Genomic DNA, 21,122 nt, shown 5'->3' on the forward strand with positions numbered 1-21,122 from the left:
TATTAAAGATAGGAGGAGGATTGCATTGGTCATCTAGGGAGTGACAGACAATGTGGAAACGACCGCAGGTCTGCTGGATGGGTTAGAGAGCGAATGGTACGAGCCTGCCGAGGCATTGAAATAAGAGGGACTCATTACATAAAGAAGCCAGCTGGTGATGTCCTCTTATGCAGGGAGCAGGTGGGTTGGAGTGGGCAGGTGTTGGCCTGCATTGCTTACTTTTTGGAAGGAAAGGGGCAACCAATGCTCTTACAAACATAGGGTTCCCTTGGGGCTCCTGCCTTTCACCCTTGTTACTTAATATTTTTATGCACCCCGTGGCTGATCTTTTTCGGGAGCTGGATGACGTCCAGTTTCGGGCGTCTATTGATTCAAGCCACAGCTGCATCTGTTGATCTGGTTAGTAACTATTTGTCAAAGATTTCTTGTTGGGGGGGAAAAAGGGGAATTGGATTCAGACAGTAACCAAACGAGGGCCCCGACTTTTATGGTCTGGGAAAACAAATAAGCTGGGGGGGGGGGGGGTAACTTGCTGCTGCGGCAGTTACTACCCCTAACCAATAAGCCTGAAACTTTTGATGCAGCTCCAACATTGCTCTCTGCTTCAACAGCAAAGAGATAACGGGGAATTGGACTCAAATAGCAACCAACAAGGGCCCTGACTTTTTGTCTGGGAAATTGATAACCATGGGAGTAACCTGCACGGCGCGGAAGCTGGACAGACTGGATGGATCATTTGGTCTTTTTCTGCCATCGTTTCTAAGTTTCCATGCATGCTAGTAAACCAGTTTTGAATCATCTCAAAACAGAAATTCTTGGAATAAGGAGGCTGTTTGACGGCTTGGAGAGCCGGATGGCACAGCCCGTGTTGTTACAGAGATTTCGGATGGTGTTCACCTTAAGACTCCAGCTTCTCTTTGATACCGTAGGTTTCTCAGGTGGCTCTGTGTGCCTGCTTACAATTACAAAAAGCAACTGAAGCCCTACTTGGATGCTTTTGCTTTCCGGGCAGTGGTTTCGTCTTTAATTCTTGGGGGGGGGTTAAGATTGCTGTAACGTTTTGTTGACAGGGATGCTGCTGAGATTCAGAAGCGCCAACTTATTCCTAACAGAGTGGCTAGGTTAATTTGCGGTAAGAGCAGACATGAGGGTGCTGCTGCACTGTTAGTTTACCTCCATTGGTTACCGGTGACGATGACACCAAAAGTTTCAATTACTAACAGTGGTTCCCACTGTACAAAATTTTGCTTTGGTTTTTAAGAGTATTTTTGAACAGAAGCTTTATACCCCGGGATTTAAAGAAATGTAGGGGGTGGGGGTGGGAGGGTTAGCGTTGATGTAGTTGGGCTTTGCCCTTTCCGTGAAGATGTTTTCTGATGCAGCTCCCAAGAGTCGAGACATTGCATTTATAAGAGATCCTTGGGGGGGGGGAAAGAGTTTCTGTGCGTATTATACAGCAGGAGCTCCTGGGAACCCAGTCCCTGCTCTTATTATATGGTTAGAGGTTAGATTTCTTCTTCAGACGATGAATCACCACCAAACTTTGCCTGTTTAATGTCCTCCTGCCACGAGTTTAGTGCCGACTGAATTTATGCCCTGACAGTTGCTGTGTCTCAGCCTGGGCTCTCGGGTGATGGCTGTAACACGTCGCCTCCGTTAATTGGGGTCACAGCCACAGGGGACTGGCCTATTACTCGTAGTTTTGATGCCTTCTAGGCAGAGAGTAGACTAATGGGGACATCATTCACAGCTAAAGCCAGAGGTTCTTGATGCAGGCTGAGTTGGCCCCTAATACAGGTAATGAATCTCCATTCATAAGGAGGGGGGCGCGGCTCTGCTAATGCACCTCAATCCTGCCCTGCACTGGCTCCTGCTTTTCTGGTACTGAGACCCCCCCCCACCACCTTCACCTCACACAGCTCCTCTCCCTGCACCTCGATCCTGCCCTGCAGCACCTTCTGCTATTCCAGTACTGAGACCCCCCATACACACAGCTCTGCCGACGAACCTCACTCCTGGCCTGCAGTGTCTCCTGCTCTTCCGGTATGGAGAACCCCCCACCACGACCACACACAGCTCCTATCACTTCACCTCAATGCTGCCCTGCACTGGCTCCTGCTTTTCTGGTATTGAGACCCCCCGCCACCTTCACCTCACACAGCTCCTCTCCCTGCACCTCGATCCTGCCCTGCAGCACCTTCTGCTATTCCAGTACCGAGACCCCCCATACACACAGCTCTGCCGACGAACTTCACTCCTGGCCTGCAGTGTCTCCTGCTCTTCCGGTACGGAGAACCCCCCACCACGACCACACACAGCTCCTATCACTTCACCTCAATGCTGCCCTGCAGCACCTTCTGCTCTTCCAGGACCAAGGCCCACAGCGTTTCACATGGAACTCCTGACACACATTCCATTCAGTTTTCTCTTTAATTAAGCTGTGGCTTAAAGATTTCTACCAAAATGTAATTAGCAGCCCCCCTCCCCCAGCCATGAATGACAGTATTGTCACAGTCTCTTTAAGATCCATTAAGACGCAGTAACCGATCCTGCTGGTACAATACATTCGCCCTCACTTAAGAGCCTTCCTAAGAAGCGGGCCCTGCAGAAAAGGCGCGCAGACTTGTTACCAGAGCAAAACGCTCGCCCTCCCGGGCCTCCTGCAGGCCCTCGGTTTGCGCGCTGGTGTCGGCGCGCCCCGGCGGTCTCCCGAGGTGCCGCAGACGGAGGAGGTAGTCCGAGTGGAGGCTGGAATCCATCAGGTCGATGAAACGCTTGTAGTTCAGCTGTAGCTCCTGTCCAGGAGGGAAAGGGAGAAGAGTTAGCAGGGGGACGGGGACACGGACGACCTATGATGGCTCATGGGTGTGACAACTCCCCCCCCCAGAGTCTCCTCTGGTACCTTCTGCCCCTTACGGTCTCTGCAGTTTGCTCGGGCCAGCAGGAGTCGCCGGCCCCCCTTCTATCTGCTTTTCAGGAAGAATGATGAGCGCACTGAAAGCTGGGGGAGGGGGGGGGGTGCGCCCCCTTTCAAAACTTTCACCCATCTTGAGCCTGCACCCTGAGCTTTCAAAACGAATGGCTTTGGGTTTTTTTTTTTTACCTGAAACTCTCTCTCGTACTCCATCTTCTCTCGGGTCAGTCTGAAGACCTCTGCCTGCAGCTCCTGGATCCTGCAAAAAAAGTTACCTCCGACCTGAATGATAATGGTGGCTGCCTCCCATAGTTCTGTCCAGCTCTGGTAAATCCCCATAAGATAACCCAGCCAGTTACAAGGTCCCTTGTATATCCCGAGACTTGCTAGGTCACCCTGGTAGGGGCTGTAGTTTTACTCTCCCCGCTTCCCTTAGCGGCCACGCAGTATCCAATGCACCCCCCCTTCTCTGGGTAAGACCCATCCCTCTTGGCGCCCGTGCACTCACGGACTGTGGCCCTGGCAGATCCAGGCCTGGCGCTGACCCACAGGCGCCCGCGCATGCAAAGGACAGGCAGACGCACGAAGGCACAAGACAGCACCCGCACACAGACACGTATGTCCTGCTTACATGTCCTTCAGAGAGCGCGCTTCTTGTGCCCGTCGCCGTTCCGTCTCAGCCCTCTCCTCCTCTGCCTGCCTCCTGCCCTCCAGGACGGCGGCCTCCAGCTGTTCCGCAGAGTCTCCCTGGCACGTGGGGAAGAGAAGAGCAGCTCTCAAGACTCCACCCGGTCTCACAGCCTTACCCATTAAACGGCACAGATTTCGAGGGCTGGAGTCTCCGGCTGACTTAGCTCACGGAGGCCTCCCCCCCCTGCTACTGCTTTTGGGGGCATCTATTGTTGGCGGCAGCAGCAGCGGAGTGATGACGTCAGCAGCTCCCTCTCCTCCCACAGCAGGAAGGGGACATAATGACATCAGCGCCCTGCTGAAGCCACAAAGGGATGCCCTCTCACTATCGGCACCTTCCCAGTGCAGAAGAGTTTCACTGGTCTTTAGCCCAAGTTAAACTGCACAAAACGTACCCACAAAATGTCACCTGTGTGAGGGAGGTATATGGTGGGATGTGAATCTGTGCAAGACAGAATTAAAGTAATGGGGACCCCTAAACGTCTGCCTCTTGGGATTGCCAGTAAAGACGAAAATGCATTCTCTTACCTGCAGCGTGACCTTGCACCTCTTGCTCGCTGACCAATGCGCCACTGTAGGCAAATGGCAGATAAAATCTACCCCCCCCCCCCCCGTCACCCCTCCATAGTGGAGGAGACCTGGCTCCACAAAGTGCACAACACACAAGGAAAGGTTCACGGAAGGGACACGTGAAGGACCCGCCCCAGGCTCCAGTGTGCAGGCTGACAACTTACCGAACCCAGTCCTAGAGTTCCAGGCCTATTCGTTTTCATCAAATTTGCCCATCTTAATCCCTCTAATTTTGCTATCAGCTTTGTTCTGCCTTTTTACATAAAGCACTTGCTTGGGCTGCCAACCTCTTAAGTTTGCTCCACCAGCCCGAGAAACAGTGATCAGATTTTGAGCTTTTGCATGGTCGTACAGAGCGAAGCGACTACGTAAACTGAGTGGTACCTCATTGACTTAAGAGCCGTAACGTTGCCCAGTTCACAAGTAAAAATCCCAGTACAAAAATCTCAGGCAGGTTGCAAAATTACAGACACCCCCCAGTGGCGGTGGCAGTAGCCCATTTCAGGGCGGGCTATGCCCAGGATGCCATATTCCTGGGAGCTTCGGCACATGATGCAACAATGCTGAAGACTGGGATGACTAACCGTAGCGAGAGCAGCTAACTCGGTAATTTGCCCCGTCAGTAGTTCCATGGAAAAATCCAAGTGTCTTCCCTGAACAAAAACAATTTGGGGAAAAAAAAGAAATGTGCTAACGTTGCACGATGCCTCGCTTACTTTAAATACAGAAATCTGCATATGATCACAACTGCTAACCAATGGCAGGGCACCTTTAAAAACTGCTGCGTGTCAGCCAGTGGCAGGGCATCTTTAAAAGTTGCTCGATGATGTCACAATGTGCTTGGACCTCCCTGAGGTTACAGCTGAACTGGCCCGTTGCCCCGTAGGAAAGAAAGAAAAAAATAATAGGGGGATTCTAAACGTTGGTGTTGTCGGGCGCACATGAAAAGTTTGAGTGGGGGCAGGGGTCAATAGGTGCTTTACGATCTGTGGCAGAACTGCTAATGAGAATGGATAAGTGAGTCCAAGGTTATTGGGGGGGCGGGAGGGAGTTAGGGTGGAAAGAGACAGACAGGATTTTTATAAAGCTGGCTTCCCTGTAGGAAAAAGGCACCGCTCGTCCTGCGAATATTAGTTTTAAAAGCGAGATGGAGTGGGGCTTTAAATTTTACTTATTGAAATGGTTTGCCCGCGAGTGTGTGAGTTAATCACACTCGCGTTTTACTCTCCCCGCTTCCCTTAGCAGCCTCGCAGTATCCAATGCGTTCTTTAGAAAAAAACAAAACAAACTACAAGAAAATAAAAATACTATTGCAAGATGTACAATCGAAATACCAATTATGTTTATCTTGCAAAACTTGGGTTTCCTGTATTGGAAGGTCTTTGCTGATGTTTTCTCTCTCTTTAACGCAACCTTGCAAATGCTGGTTAGACCGTAGTTTCCAGGAATATATAAAACTTAATGACTGATAAATCTCATTCCTCAGCTGATACAGAATTCCCTTGGTGCTTTCTTATGACAAACCTGGAGACTTTGTTGACCCTATCCAGTCTTACTGAGACAGGGGCGCCCTGTGGGGTTTTTTTTTTTTTCACTCCTCGACTTTGCATCCTCAGTTTTATGCTGGGAGTTGTAGTTCCTGACTTTTCCTTGGTGCACCTGTGAAGGAAAAGCCCCTAGTGCAGTTATCTTACCTTGATTACTACCTGGGCCACCTTGGCATCTCGGAGCATTTCCTGCCGCACCTCGCCGAGGAGCTGTGAACGCAGGGCGGCCGCCGCGGCCTCCACGGCGTGCTGAGGCGCCAGCTCCACCCTCAGGGCCTCTTCCCTCTCCTGCTCCAGCTTCCGCCGCAGCAGCAGAAGGCGTTCCTCCTCCAGGTGATCTCGACTCCTTCCTGCTTCCTCCATCATCCGGGCAAAGGACTGCAGGAGAGAGGGTTACTTACAAACTACAGAGCAAACTACAGAGCAGAGGGTTACTTACAAACTACAGAGCAACCTCCACCTTAACACTTTCTCTCCTCATACCTAATGTGTTTTAGATCTGTGTTTTCTAGTTAGAAACCCATTTTACATTCTCAGAGGATGAGAAGTTCACACATCATACAAGCTCAGGCTATGCTCCTTCCGTATATATCAAACAGTGACATCCCCTGCCCAAAAGAACATTGTACAGCACTGCATGTGTCAAACACTACAAGGAGAAATTTGTTCTTACCTGAAAATTTCCTTTCCTTTAGTCCCGCCAGACCAGTCCAGATGGATGGATTACACCCAACTACCAGCAGATGGAGACAGAGACTAACAAGTTTGCTGATGTCATTCATTCTTATAGGATCCTATGCTGACCTCAGCCTGCAAGGGTATTTTGTAAAAGCTAAGAAAATATTTTTTTTAACTAAAACCCCAACCCTGTAAACAAGGAGCATATGGAATGAGTTACCATAACTGAATTAAAAACAACTAACAATCCAGCATCCAAACCTCTGAGCAGGAGAAACTATCTGCAGGATTCCTTTCTGAAATACACAACAGAGAGAAGAAAAACTGTTTGGCACTAGGCTGGACTCTCCCTGGACTAAAGGAAAGGAGATAATCTGGTCTCTCCCTGGACTAAAGGAAAGGAGATAATCAGGCAAAAACAAATCTCTCCTTCCTCTTCATCCAGCCAGACCAGTCCAGATGGATGGGATGCACCAAAGCTACTTCTCCGCTGGGTGGGCCACCTCAAAACCAAAGGGTGCTTCTTCCCTGGCCTGAACATCCAAGCCAGTAATGTCTCAAAATGAGCAGGATGCTGCTTTACAAATCTCCGCCAGTGAAAGCAACTTAAGCTCCAGCCTTCACAGAATGCCCTTGCCTACAAGAGCTGCCGCTGTCACTTCTTTAATCCGACGTGCTAATGGGTTTTTAGACATTGCTTCACCTCTTATGTCCCACCTAGAAAACAAAACGATGATCAGACTTTCTGAAACGCTTTCTGATCTTTAAGTAACAAAAGGAGAATTCTTCTTGCTGATGTTAAAAAAAAAAGCAGTCATCCCTAAATAAATCCCTCTGGAAGGCAGAAAGACGAGCTGTCTGGTTAAGATGAAAAATGGAGACCACTTTTGGAAGAGAGAGGACGGAAGTGTACAAATCTCCGCCATGCCATCTGAGATAATAAGAACGGGTTCCCTGCGTGAGAGCACTTGCAACTCGGATGGCAACCAAGAAAACAGCCTTCAGAGTCGGAGGTTAAATGGACATCTCTTTCAAGGGCTCCAATGAAGGGTCCAAGAGGAAGGATAATACCAGGTTTAGATTCCAAGGGACCAGGGGGTACACATTCAAGGCGCGGCTGTTTATCTAACTTAGATGGGATACTCGGCAGCGTGACTACACTGCTGAACACATCCCTGGCTAAATCGTTACTTAGCTGGAAAAGTATTACCCGGCTATGGAGCGAGTCTGCCTAATCCCAGTAACTTATCCAGCTAAATGGCACTGCCCCATTACGCCCGTTGCCCGCCCCTGAGTTAGCCGGCTAAGCAGCGGCTGCTGAATATCCAGAGGCTGCTACTTGAAGATGCTTCACTCCTTTAAGGAAGCATTTGCTGGCTCATTGGGTGAAAGGATCCCTCCCCTTCATGGGCACCATGAAGTATACCGATCATCAGTCCTGACCCTTTCCGAGCATCAGGAACTGAAACCACTGCTCCTGTGTCGAGGAGGCAATCTAGAGAACCTTGAATGGCTTCCTTCTTTTGGTTGGAAATGCAAGAGGAAACCATATAGGCGTCTCCAGTCGGATGGGAAAACTCCAAGGCACAGCCGCTGCAAACTCGCTCTAGAACCCATTGGTTTAATGAGATCTGGACCCATCTCCGGAAAAAATGTGACACCCCCCCCCTCTTATCCTCACCTCCGGAGGCTGGGTCTGGAAACCTTCATCGTGACATTCGGGAAGAACTAAGCCCCCCTACCCGGCTCCTTTCCTCCTCTCCTGGAGGCCGGAAAGGACTGGAATCAGCTTTACTGATCTTGCTCTCTGACTTCCTGAGTACCGACCTAGCATTGCTCCTCCTTGCGTCTTGAAAACAATTCCTGAATTGCGACCGACGCACCAAACTCCCTTTTTGTCTTGCCCTCCAGAAGCCAAGGGACTTCCGCTCATTCCAAGCCTTAACCATCTCGAGCTCTTACCCAGACAGACAACAACTTCTCTTTACAGGGAAAATTTAGTCAAATTGCTCTCAGAAATGGAAATCTGCTTTCCCAAAGCCACAGTAAATGCCCTGCTGCTCCATCGGAGGCCCATGCTCTTTGCTGAACTGCGGACCATGTCAAGAGAGGTAACTGCCAAAAAATGCTGCTCCCGGTTCTAATTTGAGTCTCCTCTTCCATCATCAACGCAGAACCATCTGCACATCGTTCTTGAATACACTGAGACGAGTACGACCCTGCTCTTGCCTCATAGGCTTAAGCATCGACTCTATCCTTCTGCCCTCTCAACCGTGAGCCCCCCTTCTAGGGGGAACAACGGTTTTCTTAGGTGCAGAATACACCAGGGCATTCACCTTAGGAAACCTTTAGCTTCTCTTTTTTTTCTGGTAAACCTGAGGATACATCCTACCCCAGTGCCTGTCCAGCTTGAAAATTAGCCCCAGGCAACTCCTACTCCAACTCAATAAGATCCTGTACCAACCTATTTAAAGGAAAATATTTGGAAGGTGTCCTTAACCGAGCCTTAACAGGGTTCTCTGCCGATTCTGAACCGTCCTGAATCTTTTCTTCCGCTATATTAAGTATTTTTCAAAGAGAGGGAGATGAGACCTGCCAGCTTCTCTATGAAAAAGTCTAACCAGAGAGGAACCTTTATTCTTCCCCTTGGCGGATCCTCTCCCTCTTCCAACTGTCCCTTGCCGTTAATGTCTCTCAGATCTCCAAGACGTGAAGAACCTGTTCTGGAGGACATTTCACCTCCGGCTTCCTCACTCTTCTTTTCTCACTCTCTTTCTCCCCGTACCACAGCTCCCAGAGGAGGCACTGCCACAGAAGGGTCCTGGGACAGAGCTCTGCCCCACACGAGGGGACCGAGGTAGGCACTTAAAAAAAAAAAAAAAAAAAAAATTCAGCTGAAACAGCTGCCCAGGTTTAGAGAAGGGGAGGATGCCGGCCCTTTAAGGGCACCAGAAATCACGACTCCAGAGCGAGAGAGAAAACAGACCTCTCCCCCCTGTGGGCATTAAACAGGGCGGCCCTGAATCGCACTCCACTGCTCGCGGCTCAAGCAAGGCCGCAGCACCCACTGCGGCAGCCAGCGCTCTCGAGGGAACCGATTGGACTGACCGTCCCGCCAACGCGGGCCCCCTCCCTGGTCAGCTGAATGCGATTGATATCCTGTCCCCTCTTCCTCCTCCCGATGGCTGTGGCCAAGAAAGCTTCCCCCAAGCGCTGCGTCAGAGCGGCGCAGTGGGGCTTTTTCCTGCGCTCCAACGGAGCCGCCATCCCTGCTCGAAGAAATAGCCGTAGGCTGAGAGAATAAATGACAAACTTGAGCTCACCCGAATCAGCAAAGGAGCCTCCACCAACCCTCCAGTTGGCTGCTCCTGTTTTTCAGCAGCTCTCCCTCCCACCCCCATTTTTTTTTTTTAATTTCTGTTTCCCCCCCCATAGAAAACAAAATGCAAAAGCTGAGATGATTATTCTCCCTCTTTTTTTTTTCTCTACAGAGCAGAAGAGATCCAAAATGTTGGAGGAGAGAGGAGAGGGGATAAGAGGCAATAACTACCGAACAGTCATCCTTTCCAGATCTTTGGAAGTCCCCTAGGTCAAGCGCGCTGCTCAGCTAAGGGAGTATGCAGCTTTCACCCCTGGAGCTGCCCATCCACGATAAAGAATTCTTCTTCACCCGGTCTAATCAGACCTCAGAGTGCGGCACGGGATGTTCCCACCATCTGCTGGAGACAGAGAATACTGGCAGGCTGATGTGAACATGGGATCCAATAAAATGCAACATCAGCAAACCTGCTACTCTGTCTCCATCTGCTGGCAGGTGGGCATAGCCTGTCTGTATGGATGGAGAAGAAGAATTATTAGTATAGGCGACTGAGGGAGTGACCCCATTTTCCCCCTTTATCCTGAGTGGGACCAGGCTTTTAGACTGGGCCATCTTAAATCCTACAGAGGGAAAGACATCTGCGGGTGGGACCCTGCTGGGGCGGGGGGGGGGGGAATAAGAATGTGAGCCCAGCTGGGATCAGGAGGCCCCGTGTTTCCAGGAGAAAGGATCTCCCGCCCCTCTCTGCTGAAGGTTTGTGCGCACACCTTCCCCAGGTGCTATCATTTTGCTGTAATAGTAATAAAACTTGAAATTGCATTAGAAAATGCTGGAGTCTGTGTGGTTTCTCTGCTCCAGCCCTGAAGATGTGCTCGGTCCCCCTCATCGTGACATGCAGGACAATTTAATGGACACCCTTTTCCCGCTGCGTGTACCTTCTCTTGGTCCCTGAGTGCTCTCTCCTTCTCCTCCTCTGCCCGGGCACGGGTTGCCCTCAGCTCCTCCTTCAGTCTGAGGATGACCTCCCGGTCCTTCTCCTGGGGCCCTGGCTGGTGGCCATCATCTTCTTGGGCTGAGTACCACATTCAGTGGGGGGGGGGGGGGGGGGGGACGACAAAGCAGGAAAAGCACAGTGGGAGGGGAGGTGCCACCAGAAAGAGGTTATTAAAGCAGAACATATGCCGGCCAGACTCTCATTCTGTGGCGAGTTTACAGGCCATGCAGCACACGCCCCTGCCATTTTTTTTGGGGGGGGGGGGGAGCTGCCAGTTTCCTCTTGCTCCTTTGCACTTCCGGCTCAGTTGGAACCAGGACCGGGATCTGACGGCATGAGCCCTTCATTCGTCACTACCTGTGGATTTTCCCCATTTCGTTTCCCTCTTCTAACCCCCCCCCCCAATATACCTAATCCGGTCATTGCCGTGACTTACTGGGCCAAGGGCCAGGCGCGTGGCTCTTTCCAGAACTCTGCAATCACGGACCTTGAATCTGGCCCCTGGGTGTCGCCCTTAGACAACAGCACCCCCAGGCCAACCCAAGAAGTGAACCAGACTCGGGGGAATGAACTGGGGACTCTCTGCCAACAAGCCACACCCCCCCCCCCCCCCCCAAAAAAAAACCACATTTTCAATGGCTTTGGAATCTTAAGCTACTCCCACACAATGCCCCAAACATCATCCACATCTGGATCAGTGTCCAAAATTCTCTCTCTCCTGCCCCCCCACCTCTCCAGAAAAAACCCCCAAAAAAACATGCACACAAGCCTACAATTCTCCCTACTGCCAATGTTGTCATAAAGGACCTCATGCAGCAGTGCAAGCCACCGGCTCCTGGCGCAGGGCCCACTTACCCAGAGCGGGCCTGCCAGTGAACCCCGGGCCTGCGAGCAGATGCTCCCGGGAAGCGCCCATCCTCCCAGGGGAGCCCGTGCAGGCAGCCGTGGGCCGCTGGGCCATCTTTACATGCGAGGATAGTTACTCTTGTGCATGTGAAGGATACGGTTACACATGCACGCACCCTCCGGGCTGGGAGACAGGTCTTTCGTTTACAAGCGTTGCTAAGCAGCAGGCGAGCTGGCCGGTGAGCCCTTTGCAAAGAGTGGTGACTTGCAGGTTTTCTAAGACGAACCTGAGGGGCAGGAAGGAGGAGACAAGAGTCTGGAACTTAGGGCCTGATTTACTAAGATTCCCCCTCTCCCTCACAGAAAGGGAGGAAAAAAAAAAGAAAGGCCTTAGTAAATCAGGCTCTTAATGAAGAATGCGAGAGATGGCAAAAAAATAAAATAAAATAGAAAACAATAGAAAGCAGAACAGAGACTGCACAGGTACAATCACCACACACACACACAGAGATGGATTCACGTGCATACACAGGCACAGCCAGATATCCTTCCAGTCCAGACATAGTCCCTGCACACACACTTATGCATCCCTGAGCAAGTACCCCAGTGTATGCTGCTCATAGCCAGACCAAACCATTTGGAGGCGCTATTCCCCACCGGAACATAGGGAAGCAAGCCAGGCGCCACAGGCTCAGATCCTGCAGCCGCAGTCCCTCCGAGAGCTGCTGGCCCGCCGTGGCCCAATCTGCCCGCAGGCGAGCCCCCAACCCTCCTCTTCTGTTCCTCTGACCCTTTAGCACCATGTGCAGAAATGCAATGAAAATACTCGGGTTGCAACACCGGATCCTCGCTGTGTGTGTGGACACAGAGCATGGGCACCGCCTTCTATAGCCCTCCCCGCAAGCCGCATTAAAGAGAGACCTCCCTTCCACCCTACCTCCATGGAAAGAAAGATGATGTCCCCCTTCCTACCTTTGATTTGCATTATTTCCATAAAGCCAAAAATGTATTATGTCAGTTCAATAAAAAAAACCCAAAACTATTATATGCACAGGAGGTGACACGTTTGTATGGACTTATTTTTGCACAGCCAAGTGGACTAACATGGCAAGCACATCATTTACCCTACATTCAGGGAGGGAACAGTCCATGATCCTTCTGGTGGGAAAAATATATATTAAAAAGGGCCTTTTACTTCTGCATCATGTTTGGCTCTGCGAGCTGGAAGCGCTGAAGACAGAGCGGAGGCTTCTCGGCCATGATCAACTTTCGTTCCTAGGAGGGGGGGAAAGAAGCTGCTTTAGCCGACCAACGCCTTCACTTTTCCATTGGCTTTTCTGTATATGTTTAATCTGCAGAGTGCCACCCTAGAGAGGAAGCCACCCACTTCCCATCGCTGGTCTATTTCCAAGGTATTCTGGGCGAGAGTTGTCAGCAGAAGACACTGAACAGGTCCAGAGAATGATGGAAGGGGGGGGGGGGGTTTAGAAAAAGTCAAACAATGCACATCAGCTGTGCAGCTCTCCCCTGCTCCGGGAGGCAAACTTTTAAGCAAATATTTAGACTCATTTTTGCAGTAGTGTTTTTTGTTCCATTATCTATCTCCAAGGACATTTAAAATAATAAAAAAAAAAAACCCAACCCATAGCTCGGTGTGGACTGCAAGGCGCAAGGAGGCACCAGCGTTCGCCTCCAGGGACGGATGGGCCCAGGGTCCTTGCTGTACTGAGCTCTGGCAGGGCAGGGCAGCGAGGGCAGATTGCTCCTCCTAGTCCTGGCACCTGGGGGGGGGTGAACCCAAGTCGATCCCCCCTTCACCCAGGTGAACAAACTCCTGAGCTTGGGCCTGGGGGGCAGCAGTGGAGCAGACTCAAAGCAGGGAGGGGGGGGGGATTCAGGAGATCACACTATATTAAAAAAAACCCCAAAAAACCCCAGGAGCAGACTCCAGCGGCAGCTCCTCACCACCCCTGGTGACTTGACTTTCCTCTAGCAGCGAGCAGGCATCGAACGAACGAGCTTCCCCCCCCCCCTCGGTCCCGTCGGCATATAGACTGCATCCCGGCAGGCAGATGTAAAATATCGAACCGTCTGGCACTCTTTTACCAATTAAAGCTGGGGCCTGTCACAACCTGCCCCCTCCCCCCCCCCCCATCCCTTCTTATCTGAATGCTGCTGCGCCTTTTAAAGGCAACGGGCAAAGCTATTCTTCCACGTCAAAAAGCCCTTCTGGATATTTGAAATATAATTTCCAGAGGTATCCTGGAGATTTGAACACATTTTAACTGGCAAATCAAGTTTAATGCAATAGATGTTTCCCCGTGTGCAGCACCTACAGCAGACAATGTTCTCATAACTAGAGAATGACTTCACAAGGGCCGCGTCAGGGGCCGTGGGAAAAGAAAAATGCGCTCGTTAGCCTAACGGGCATCTTGGCTCACCTTGATCAGTCCGTGCTTTGCAGACTCTCCCCACCAGACCAGACCAGACCAGACGGCAGGGTCATGGCTCTCCCTCTCTCTCTTCTGGGCCAAGACTAACGGTGACATCATAGATCAATCTGATCCCACGCTCCCCGTCGACATACATCGTTCCTGCCAGCTCTTCCCTTTCCCCGGCCAAGGAGCTTCCAGTGCTGAAAATACGAGAAAAAAAAAAAAAAAAAGCCCACATACACAGCCCACCACAGTCACCCCTGCACCACAATTCACAGCACCACACACGGTGTTCGTCCAGACTGGTGTGGCCACCTACCGTAGCAGGACTCGAGCAGAAAGTCCTCTTACAAGTTCTGTTCAGACACGCCAAAGTTGTACCTCAAGGAACAGGAACATGAGGTCTCCCAGATCACCCTCCTTGCCAAGGAAACCTTAGTATACAGGCACCCGCTTTTCCAGTCTGAATTGCCTGAGAAGGTAGGGCAGGTGGCTCGAAGTCCAGGGCTGGTGTTAGGAGTGCACGAGGCGTGCAGTTGCACAGGGCGGCACCACGTTGGGGGCTCCCCAGTGCCATGGACAGCACCATCCCCTGCTGCTCATGCAGGGTGCTTGACAGATGCCGCAGCTTTCTCAGTGAATGCAGAGGACGCCGCTCTGGTGGAGTGTGTTGTGCCTTGACCGTCAGAAATGGGCTATTGTACCTTATTCTCTTTAAGCCTATGAGATGCAGGAGTTGTTGCACCTTGTAATAGATGGTTTAAGGCACAGGTAATCTGCTCTTAGCAGTTGCAAACAGCTGATCTGATTTATGGAAGTCCTCGCTTCTGTTTAAGTCCTATCGTTCAGCTTTTTTTCCTCTTTGATCTGGCAGTTTTCTTGGGCTCCTTTGGGTTGCTAGCACAGTTGGGACTGGGAGCTGGTACTGTGAGCCTTCAGCATTCGTGACTACCTCCGGGGATTTTAAATCCAACTCCTTTCTCTGGCTGGGCAAAAGCCTTTTTACCGTCTGCTTGCAGGATTTAGCAGAAAACACAATGCGTGTTTGTGTCTGTAGAATCCTTTTTGTTTGCTTTTATATTATTTTTTAAGTTATTTTATGTTGCAGATTTTGTTTTATGCCAAGTGTACTTCATGTTGCATATTATGTCCTCACCCTGAGCCCTCACGGGAGGGGAAGCTGTATAAATGTGAGCGATAGATAAATAAGGTTTGCTAGCCCAGCAGTCACTGGATCAACCCTGGGAGCAGAGATGCACAGTTCATCACAGTGCTTGGGGTATCCCCTGGTGCATCAAAATTACCCCGGTAATTTGGTATTTTCGATCAAGGTGTTGAATTTCCTTTGAAATTTGTTCCTGGACAGTCTCTTATGGCCTTCTTTTCCAATGGCCAACAGCAGAGGATGCAACACTGAACAAGTTACCTGCTTCTTTGCTCACGAGGACTGACTTGAAGGTCTGCAAAGGCCTAAGAAAGCATCGAGTGTGGACACGGCCTTCCTCTGCAGGGCTGAAAGCAGTGGCTTCCCAGATGGATCCTGCATAAATACAAATAAACATAGAAATGACAGCAGAAAAGGACCAAATGGACCATCCAGTCTGCCCAGCAAGCTTATTATGGTAGTATCTGCTGCACGGTGTAGCTTACCCCCATGCTCATCAGTTTCCCCACCTTGTAAAGGTCAGGGCCCTCGTTTGTTGCTGTTTGAATCCAGTTCCCCGTTATGCCTTGCTGCTGAAGCAGAGAGCAATGTTTGAGTTGCATCAAAGTATCAGTCTTATTGGTTAAGGGTGGGACCACCGCATCAGCAAGTTACCCCCATAGTTGTTTCCCCAGTCTGTAAAAGTCAGGGCCCTCGTTGGTTACTGTAGAATCCAATTCCCCTTTGTCCCCAGAGAGCAATGATGAAGTTGCATCAACAGCATCAAGGCTCAGTGGTTAAAGGCAATAACTGCTGCACCACCAAGTTACTCCTATGCACTCTCTTCTTCATTTCCATCCTTTAGAGAGCAGCAATATTTGTCCCATGCCCTTTTGAATTCTTCACTGTTTTGGTTTTCACCACCTCCTCTAGAAGGGCATTCCAGGCATCCACCACCTCTCCGTGAAGAAATATTTCCTGATGTTGGTTCTCAGACATCCTCCCTCGAGTTTCAATTCGTGACCCCTAGTTATACCGATGTCTTTCCAACGGAAAAGGTTTGACGTTTGTACATCATTAATACTTTTCAGGTATTTGAAGGACTGTATCATATCACCCCCTGCGCCCCCTCTCTTCCAGGGTATACATAGTCATTTCCTTCAGTCTCTCCCCATAGGTTTTCTGATACTGGCCCCACACCATTTTGGTAGCCCCTTTCTGGACCACCTCCATTCTTTCTCTATCCTTTTTGAGATATGGGCTCCAGAACTGAACACAGTACTCCAGGTAAGGCCTCATCAAGGGCATCACCACCTCCTTTTTCTTACTGGTTATTCCTCTCTCGATGCAGCCCAGCATTCTTCTGGCTTTAGCTATCGCCTTGTCACACTGTGTTGCAGTCTTCAGATCGCCAGACACTATCACCCCAAGATCTCACTTGCACATCAGCCTTTCTTCCCCATCACATACAGCTCTTTTGAATTACTGCAACCCAGATGCATTTCTCCGCACTTATTGGCACCGAATCCCAACTGCCAAATCTTCGACCACTCGTCAAGCTATCGTAAATCACTTTTCATTCTCTCTACTTCTTCAGGCATGTCCACTCTGTTGCAGATCTTGGTATCATCCAGAAATAGCAAGCTTTACCTTTTATCCTTTCCGCAATGTCACTCAAAGATATTGAACAGAACTGGTCCCAATACCAATCCCTGTGGCACTCCACTTAACACAGCTCTCTTCAGAGTGGGTTCCATTTACCATTACATGCTGTCTCCTATCAGTCAACCAGTTTGTAATCCATGCCACTACTTTGGCACTCACTCCCAAGCTTTTCATTTTATTCACAAGCCTCCTATGGGGGATGGTATCAAAAACTTTGCTGAAATTCAAGTAGAGGACATTGAGTGCTCTTCCTCGATCCACTTCTCTAGACACCCAATCAAAGAAAAAAAAAAAGATCAGATTTGTCTGACAGGACCTTCCTCTGGTAAATCCATGTTGCCTCAGGTCCAGCAACATATTCAATTGTAGATAGTTCAGTATCTTTTCCTTCAGCAACATCTCCATGAGTTTTCTCACCACCAAGGTGAGACTAACTGGCCTGCAGTTTCCAGCCTCCTCTCTGCTACCACTGTCATGAAGCGGGACCACAACTGCTCTTCTCCAGTATGGGTATGCTAGCAAGGGATAGGGCGCTTGCCAGGGCTTAAGCAACGATGAGATCGGCAAGTACTTCACAGTTGAGGGAGCAGGGTTGGGCTGAGCAAGGAGCCCAGTCTTGAAGCTTAGCTTGAACTTTGTGAAAAGTCTCAGGTGCAAGGTTCACAAACGTTAAGTTTGCATGTGCAGGATCCAAAAATTAAAAATGACTGGATGTTACCACAATCCACTGTCTTCCAACAGGACTTGGTCTTAGCTGGTACGTATAGGCATATTCCCACGCAGATGACGGTAGGAGTCAGAAGATATCTGCTGCTGAACAATGTTGAGCCTCACGATCGGATACAAAGTTTGTCAAAGCCACACACACAGCAAGTTTGCGGACGGCAGATTACTCAATAGCAGCCTGTTCTCCTCAGTGTAGTTCTCAAAGGTTTTCACATTAACACTGCAGAGGCCATCTCGTGGCTTGACTTCCAGCTTGTGTTGCTCAAGGCCTGCAAAGTTTGGTTCAGATGCATACTCCTTTTAGGGTGCCTGGCTTATCCCTACATACCTGAAAACTGAAGGGTAGCCAGTTTTTTTTATAAGGGCCTTCATGGTGATCTGGGAAACTACAGACCGGCGAGCAAAATAGCAGAATTCTTAAAAATAAAATTACTGGCCATATGTATAGGTGTGGCTTAAGGGGAAGACCAACATGGATTTAGCAAATGTCTCACTAATCTGCTAGAATTTTTTTTTGAAGATGTTAAAACATGTGGATACGGGTGAGACTGTCACTATAGTATATGCAGATTTTCAGAAGGTATCTGACAAACTCCCTCATTAGAGGCTCCTCAGGAAATTATAACATCGTGGAATAGGAGACAATGTCCTTTAGTGTAGTAAGTTACTTTAATATTTTAATGCTTTATTCCACGTTTCTATTTTGTAATCTGCTCAGCATAAATTTTCGATATGGGCGGAACATAAATGAACTTAAATAAAATAAATGGAGAGGAAACCGAAAACAGGACTAGACAGTTCTCCCATTGGAGGAAGGCAAATAGTGGAGAGTCCCAGGGCTCTTTACCGGCACTGCTGCTGTTTAACGTATTCATAAATCTGGATAAGAGAAGCAATGTTGTTAAAACACGCGTGGACTGCAAGGACCTGAAGAAGAACCTTGCAAGACTAAGGGACTGGGTATCCAACAGGCAGGTGAAAGTTAAATGTGGACAAGCGCAAAGCGGTGCACGCAAGGGAAAATAACCCCAACTACAGGAACACAATACTGGGTTCCTTATTAGAGTCACCACCCAGGAAAAGGATCTTGAGGTCATCGTGAACCACACCTTAAAATCCTCAGCTCAGTGTGTGGCGGCAGTCAAAAAGGCAAGCAATCTTAGGAATGGAGAATATCGTAATGCCTCTGTACAGATCCATGGAGACTGCACCTGGAGTACTGTGGGCAGTTCTGTGCGCCCCCGTCTCAAACAAAAGAGAAAGAGGAACTAGAGAACAGCAACCAAAATGCTAGAGAGGATGGAATGAAGAAAGGCTAAAGAGGTTAGGGCTCTCCAGCTTGGAGAAGAAGCGACCAAGAGGGGATATAAAATCACGAATGGCATGGAACAAGCAAATAGATCCGGCTATGGAATCTGTTGCCACAGGATGTGGTCAAGGCATCTAGCCTATTTGGGTTTAAAAGGGGCTTGAATAAGTTCCATAAACAGTTCTTAGCCAGGCAGACTTGGGAAAGCCACTGCTTACCCCTGGGAGCGAGCAGCAAGGAATGGATGTGCTTCTTTGGGATCGGCCAGGTACTTGTAACCTGGATCGGCCAGCGTCAGGGACAGGATGCTGCTCTGACCCAACATGGCACAGCTTATGTTCTATCTAAGGGATGCAAATGCAGGGATTTTCTAGCACTTTTCATCGTTGTCCGATTGAAAGTAACCTAAACCTCCTCAGGCTCCAGGCCTTTTCGAGAGATCATTTGTAGGACCACAATGGACCTCCCCCCCTTCCACCTCAGAAGTACAAACTTTGATTGTAAACCCTGTGGGGTCAGGGAAATAGCTATGGTACCTGCATGTAATCTGTCACAAAAGGCAGAATATAAATAATGATTAAAAAACTATTTCGAGCCAGTTGGTTCAGCTTAGTGGAGGTTATCGTGCCTCTGGATGCATAGATTGAATCAGCGTTACACTGAAATGCTTCTAGAGATGTCTTGCCTTGTAGTTTTGCAAAGCCCCAACAAGAGGGCAGCAAAACGAAAAGCATACTGCCCAAGATAAAGAGGCCCCTACAGGACGAGGGCTCACCATGATGAGCCCTCATCAAACTCAGAGGACCCGAGAGCAGACGGCTACCATACAACCCCACCCACATCTCCCTCAGAGAACCTCTAGGCTTCTCCCAAGCTTTCCTGAATTCAGACTCTGTCCTTGTCTCCACCACTTCCACAAGGAGACTGGTGCATGCATCTACCACCCTTTCTGTAACTAATTACACCTGACTCTAATCTCCATCGCCCTCACCCCACGACTCCTCGATCCTGAGCCTTCTGTCTGCTGGAAGAGGCCTGCCTCCCGGAATTTCAGTCTCTCTCTCGCCCCTTTCTGTCCAGAGTCTAACACACCCCAAGACCACAGTCCTCAATGCCCCAACCACTCCCCCACGAGACAGGACTGGCTCTGAATTTTGACACAGGCAACTGCAAAATTTTGAAGACCCCAAATACCCAGTTCCCAGTTGTTCTAGGACTGTGCTTTCCATCTCCACCCCCTTCCCACTCCTATATATGGGTGCCAAGCCTTAAAATCTGGCCCTGGACATGCACCAGAAGGGAAGGGGATTAAAAAAAAAATCCAAACACAGCCAAGCACCAGCTCAAACCAGAAGGGAGGGAAACTTCTGGGAAAGAGACCACAGGAAGAGCAAGGAAGCTGGCTGGATGGTTTCCTACGTTAAAAGCAGGTGGCAAGAGTTACAGGGCAACTCCTCTCACCCCCCCCCCCCCCCCCGAAGAAAGCACAGGTACAGGCAAGTACCCCAACAGAAGTCACAAAGAGGGCCAGGGGGTGGAAAACACCCCCCCCCCCCCCCAAAACAGAACACCGAAGGGTGCGGCAGAATCAAGCTGCCGGGGCTCCCTTCCCTCCCCACGAGCCTGGAAAACGTCTCCGGAGAGCCGGCGGCAGCTGGAGTGCAAGGGACGCTTTGAACGCTTCCAGGCAGGAGGCAGAGCCGGCTCCCAGCACGGACCCCAGTTCAGCCAACGGGGGAACCTGCAGGGAAAAGGAAAAACAAAAAAACCCTACAATTTTAGGGAAGAGCAAAAGGTTAGAAAAGCCTTAGGACAGGAGACCGAACAGCAGCCTGGAGAGAGAAGACACTGGTGTGGCTGAAGGAAGCAAAAACGTCCTTACAGTAACAAGAACTGTGAAAAGATGCTGTTAAAAAAGGGGGGGGGGGGGGGGGGAAGGATCTCAGATGATGGATTCCTTTTCTGGTTTCTTTAAATCCTTTTGCTGCACTAAAACTACTTACCAAAACACAAGCCGCCAGGATGAACAAACCTAATAAAAACCAGGTTTTATTCTGTGTTCTCAACTTTACAAAAAAAAAAAAAGCCCCACATATATGAGAGAGAGAGAGAGAGAGAGAGGGCGAAACATCCTATACAAAATATTTTTTGGCGTTCAGAATTAACCTCTGGAGGTTAGCAGGGAAGCTGACGGCTGCCCCCTGCACAGATTTGCTGGTACTGTCTTTCTAGCCGGGAAGTTGAAGCGAGGTATCCCATTCTCTCCTGAGCTCCCGGGTCGCTTG

General features: G+C 49.8%; 1 protein-coding gene across 3 annotated transcripts; it reads right to left on the reverse strand.

Moving 5' to 3' along the window:
* Positions 1-1,932: 1,932 nt before the first annotated feature.
* LOC115078165 (trichohyalin-like) lies at positions 1,933-15,647 on the reverse strand. Of its 3 annotated transcripts, none has more exons than XM_029580892.1 (7): positions 14,313-15,647; positions 11,568-11,845; positions 10,654-10,790; positions 5,869-6,099; positions 3,546-3,661; positions 3,104-3,173; positions 1,933-2,795 (listed from the first exon to the last, which is right to left on the reverse strand). In XM_029580892.1, the coding sequence occupies exons 2-7, from the start codon at positions 11,671-11,673 to the stop codon at positions 2,589-2,591; spliced, it is 867 nt and encodes a 288-aa protein (XP_029436752.1). In that variant the 5' UTR covers positions 11,674-11,845; positions 14,313-15,647; the 3' UTR covers positions 1,933-2,588. The 3 variants fall into 3 exon arrangements, with proteins under 3 accessions (XP_029436752.1, XP_029436751.1, XP_029436750.1); XM_029580891.1 differs by having other exon boundaries at positions 11,568-12,833; positions 14,000-15,647; XM_029580890.1 differs by lacking the exon at positions 14,313-15,647 and having other exon boundaries at positions 11,568-13,689.
* Between the last annotated feature and the right edge of the window lie 5,475 nt (positions 15,648-21,122).

The sequence above is a fragment of the Rhinatrema bivittatum genome, chromosome 16 (assembly GCF_901001135.1).
Source record: "Rhinatrema bivittatum chromosome 16, aRhiBiv1.1, whole genome shotgun sequence".
NCBI lineage: Eukaryota > Metazoa > Chordata > Amphibia > Gymnophiona > Rhinatrematidae > Rhinatrema > Rhinatrema bivittatum.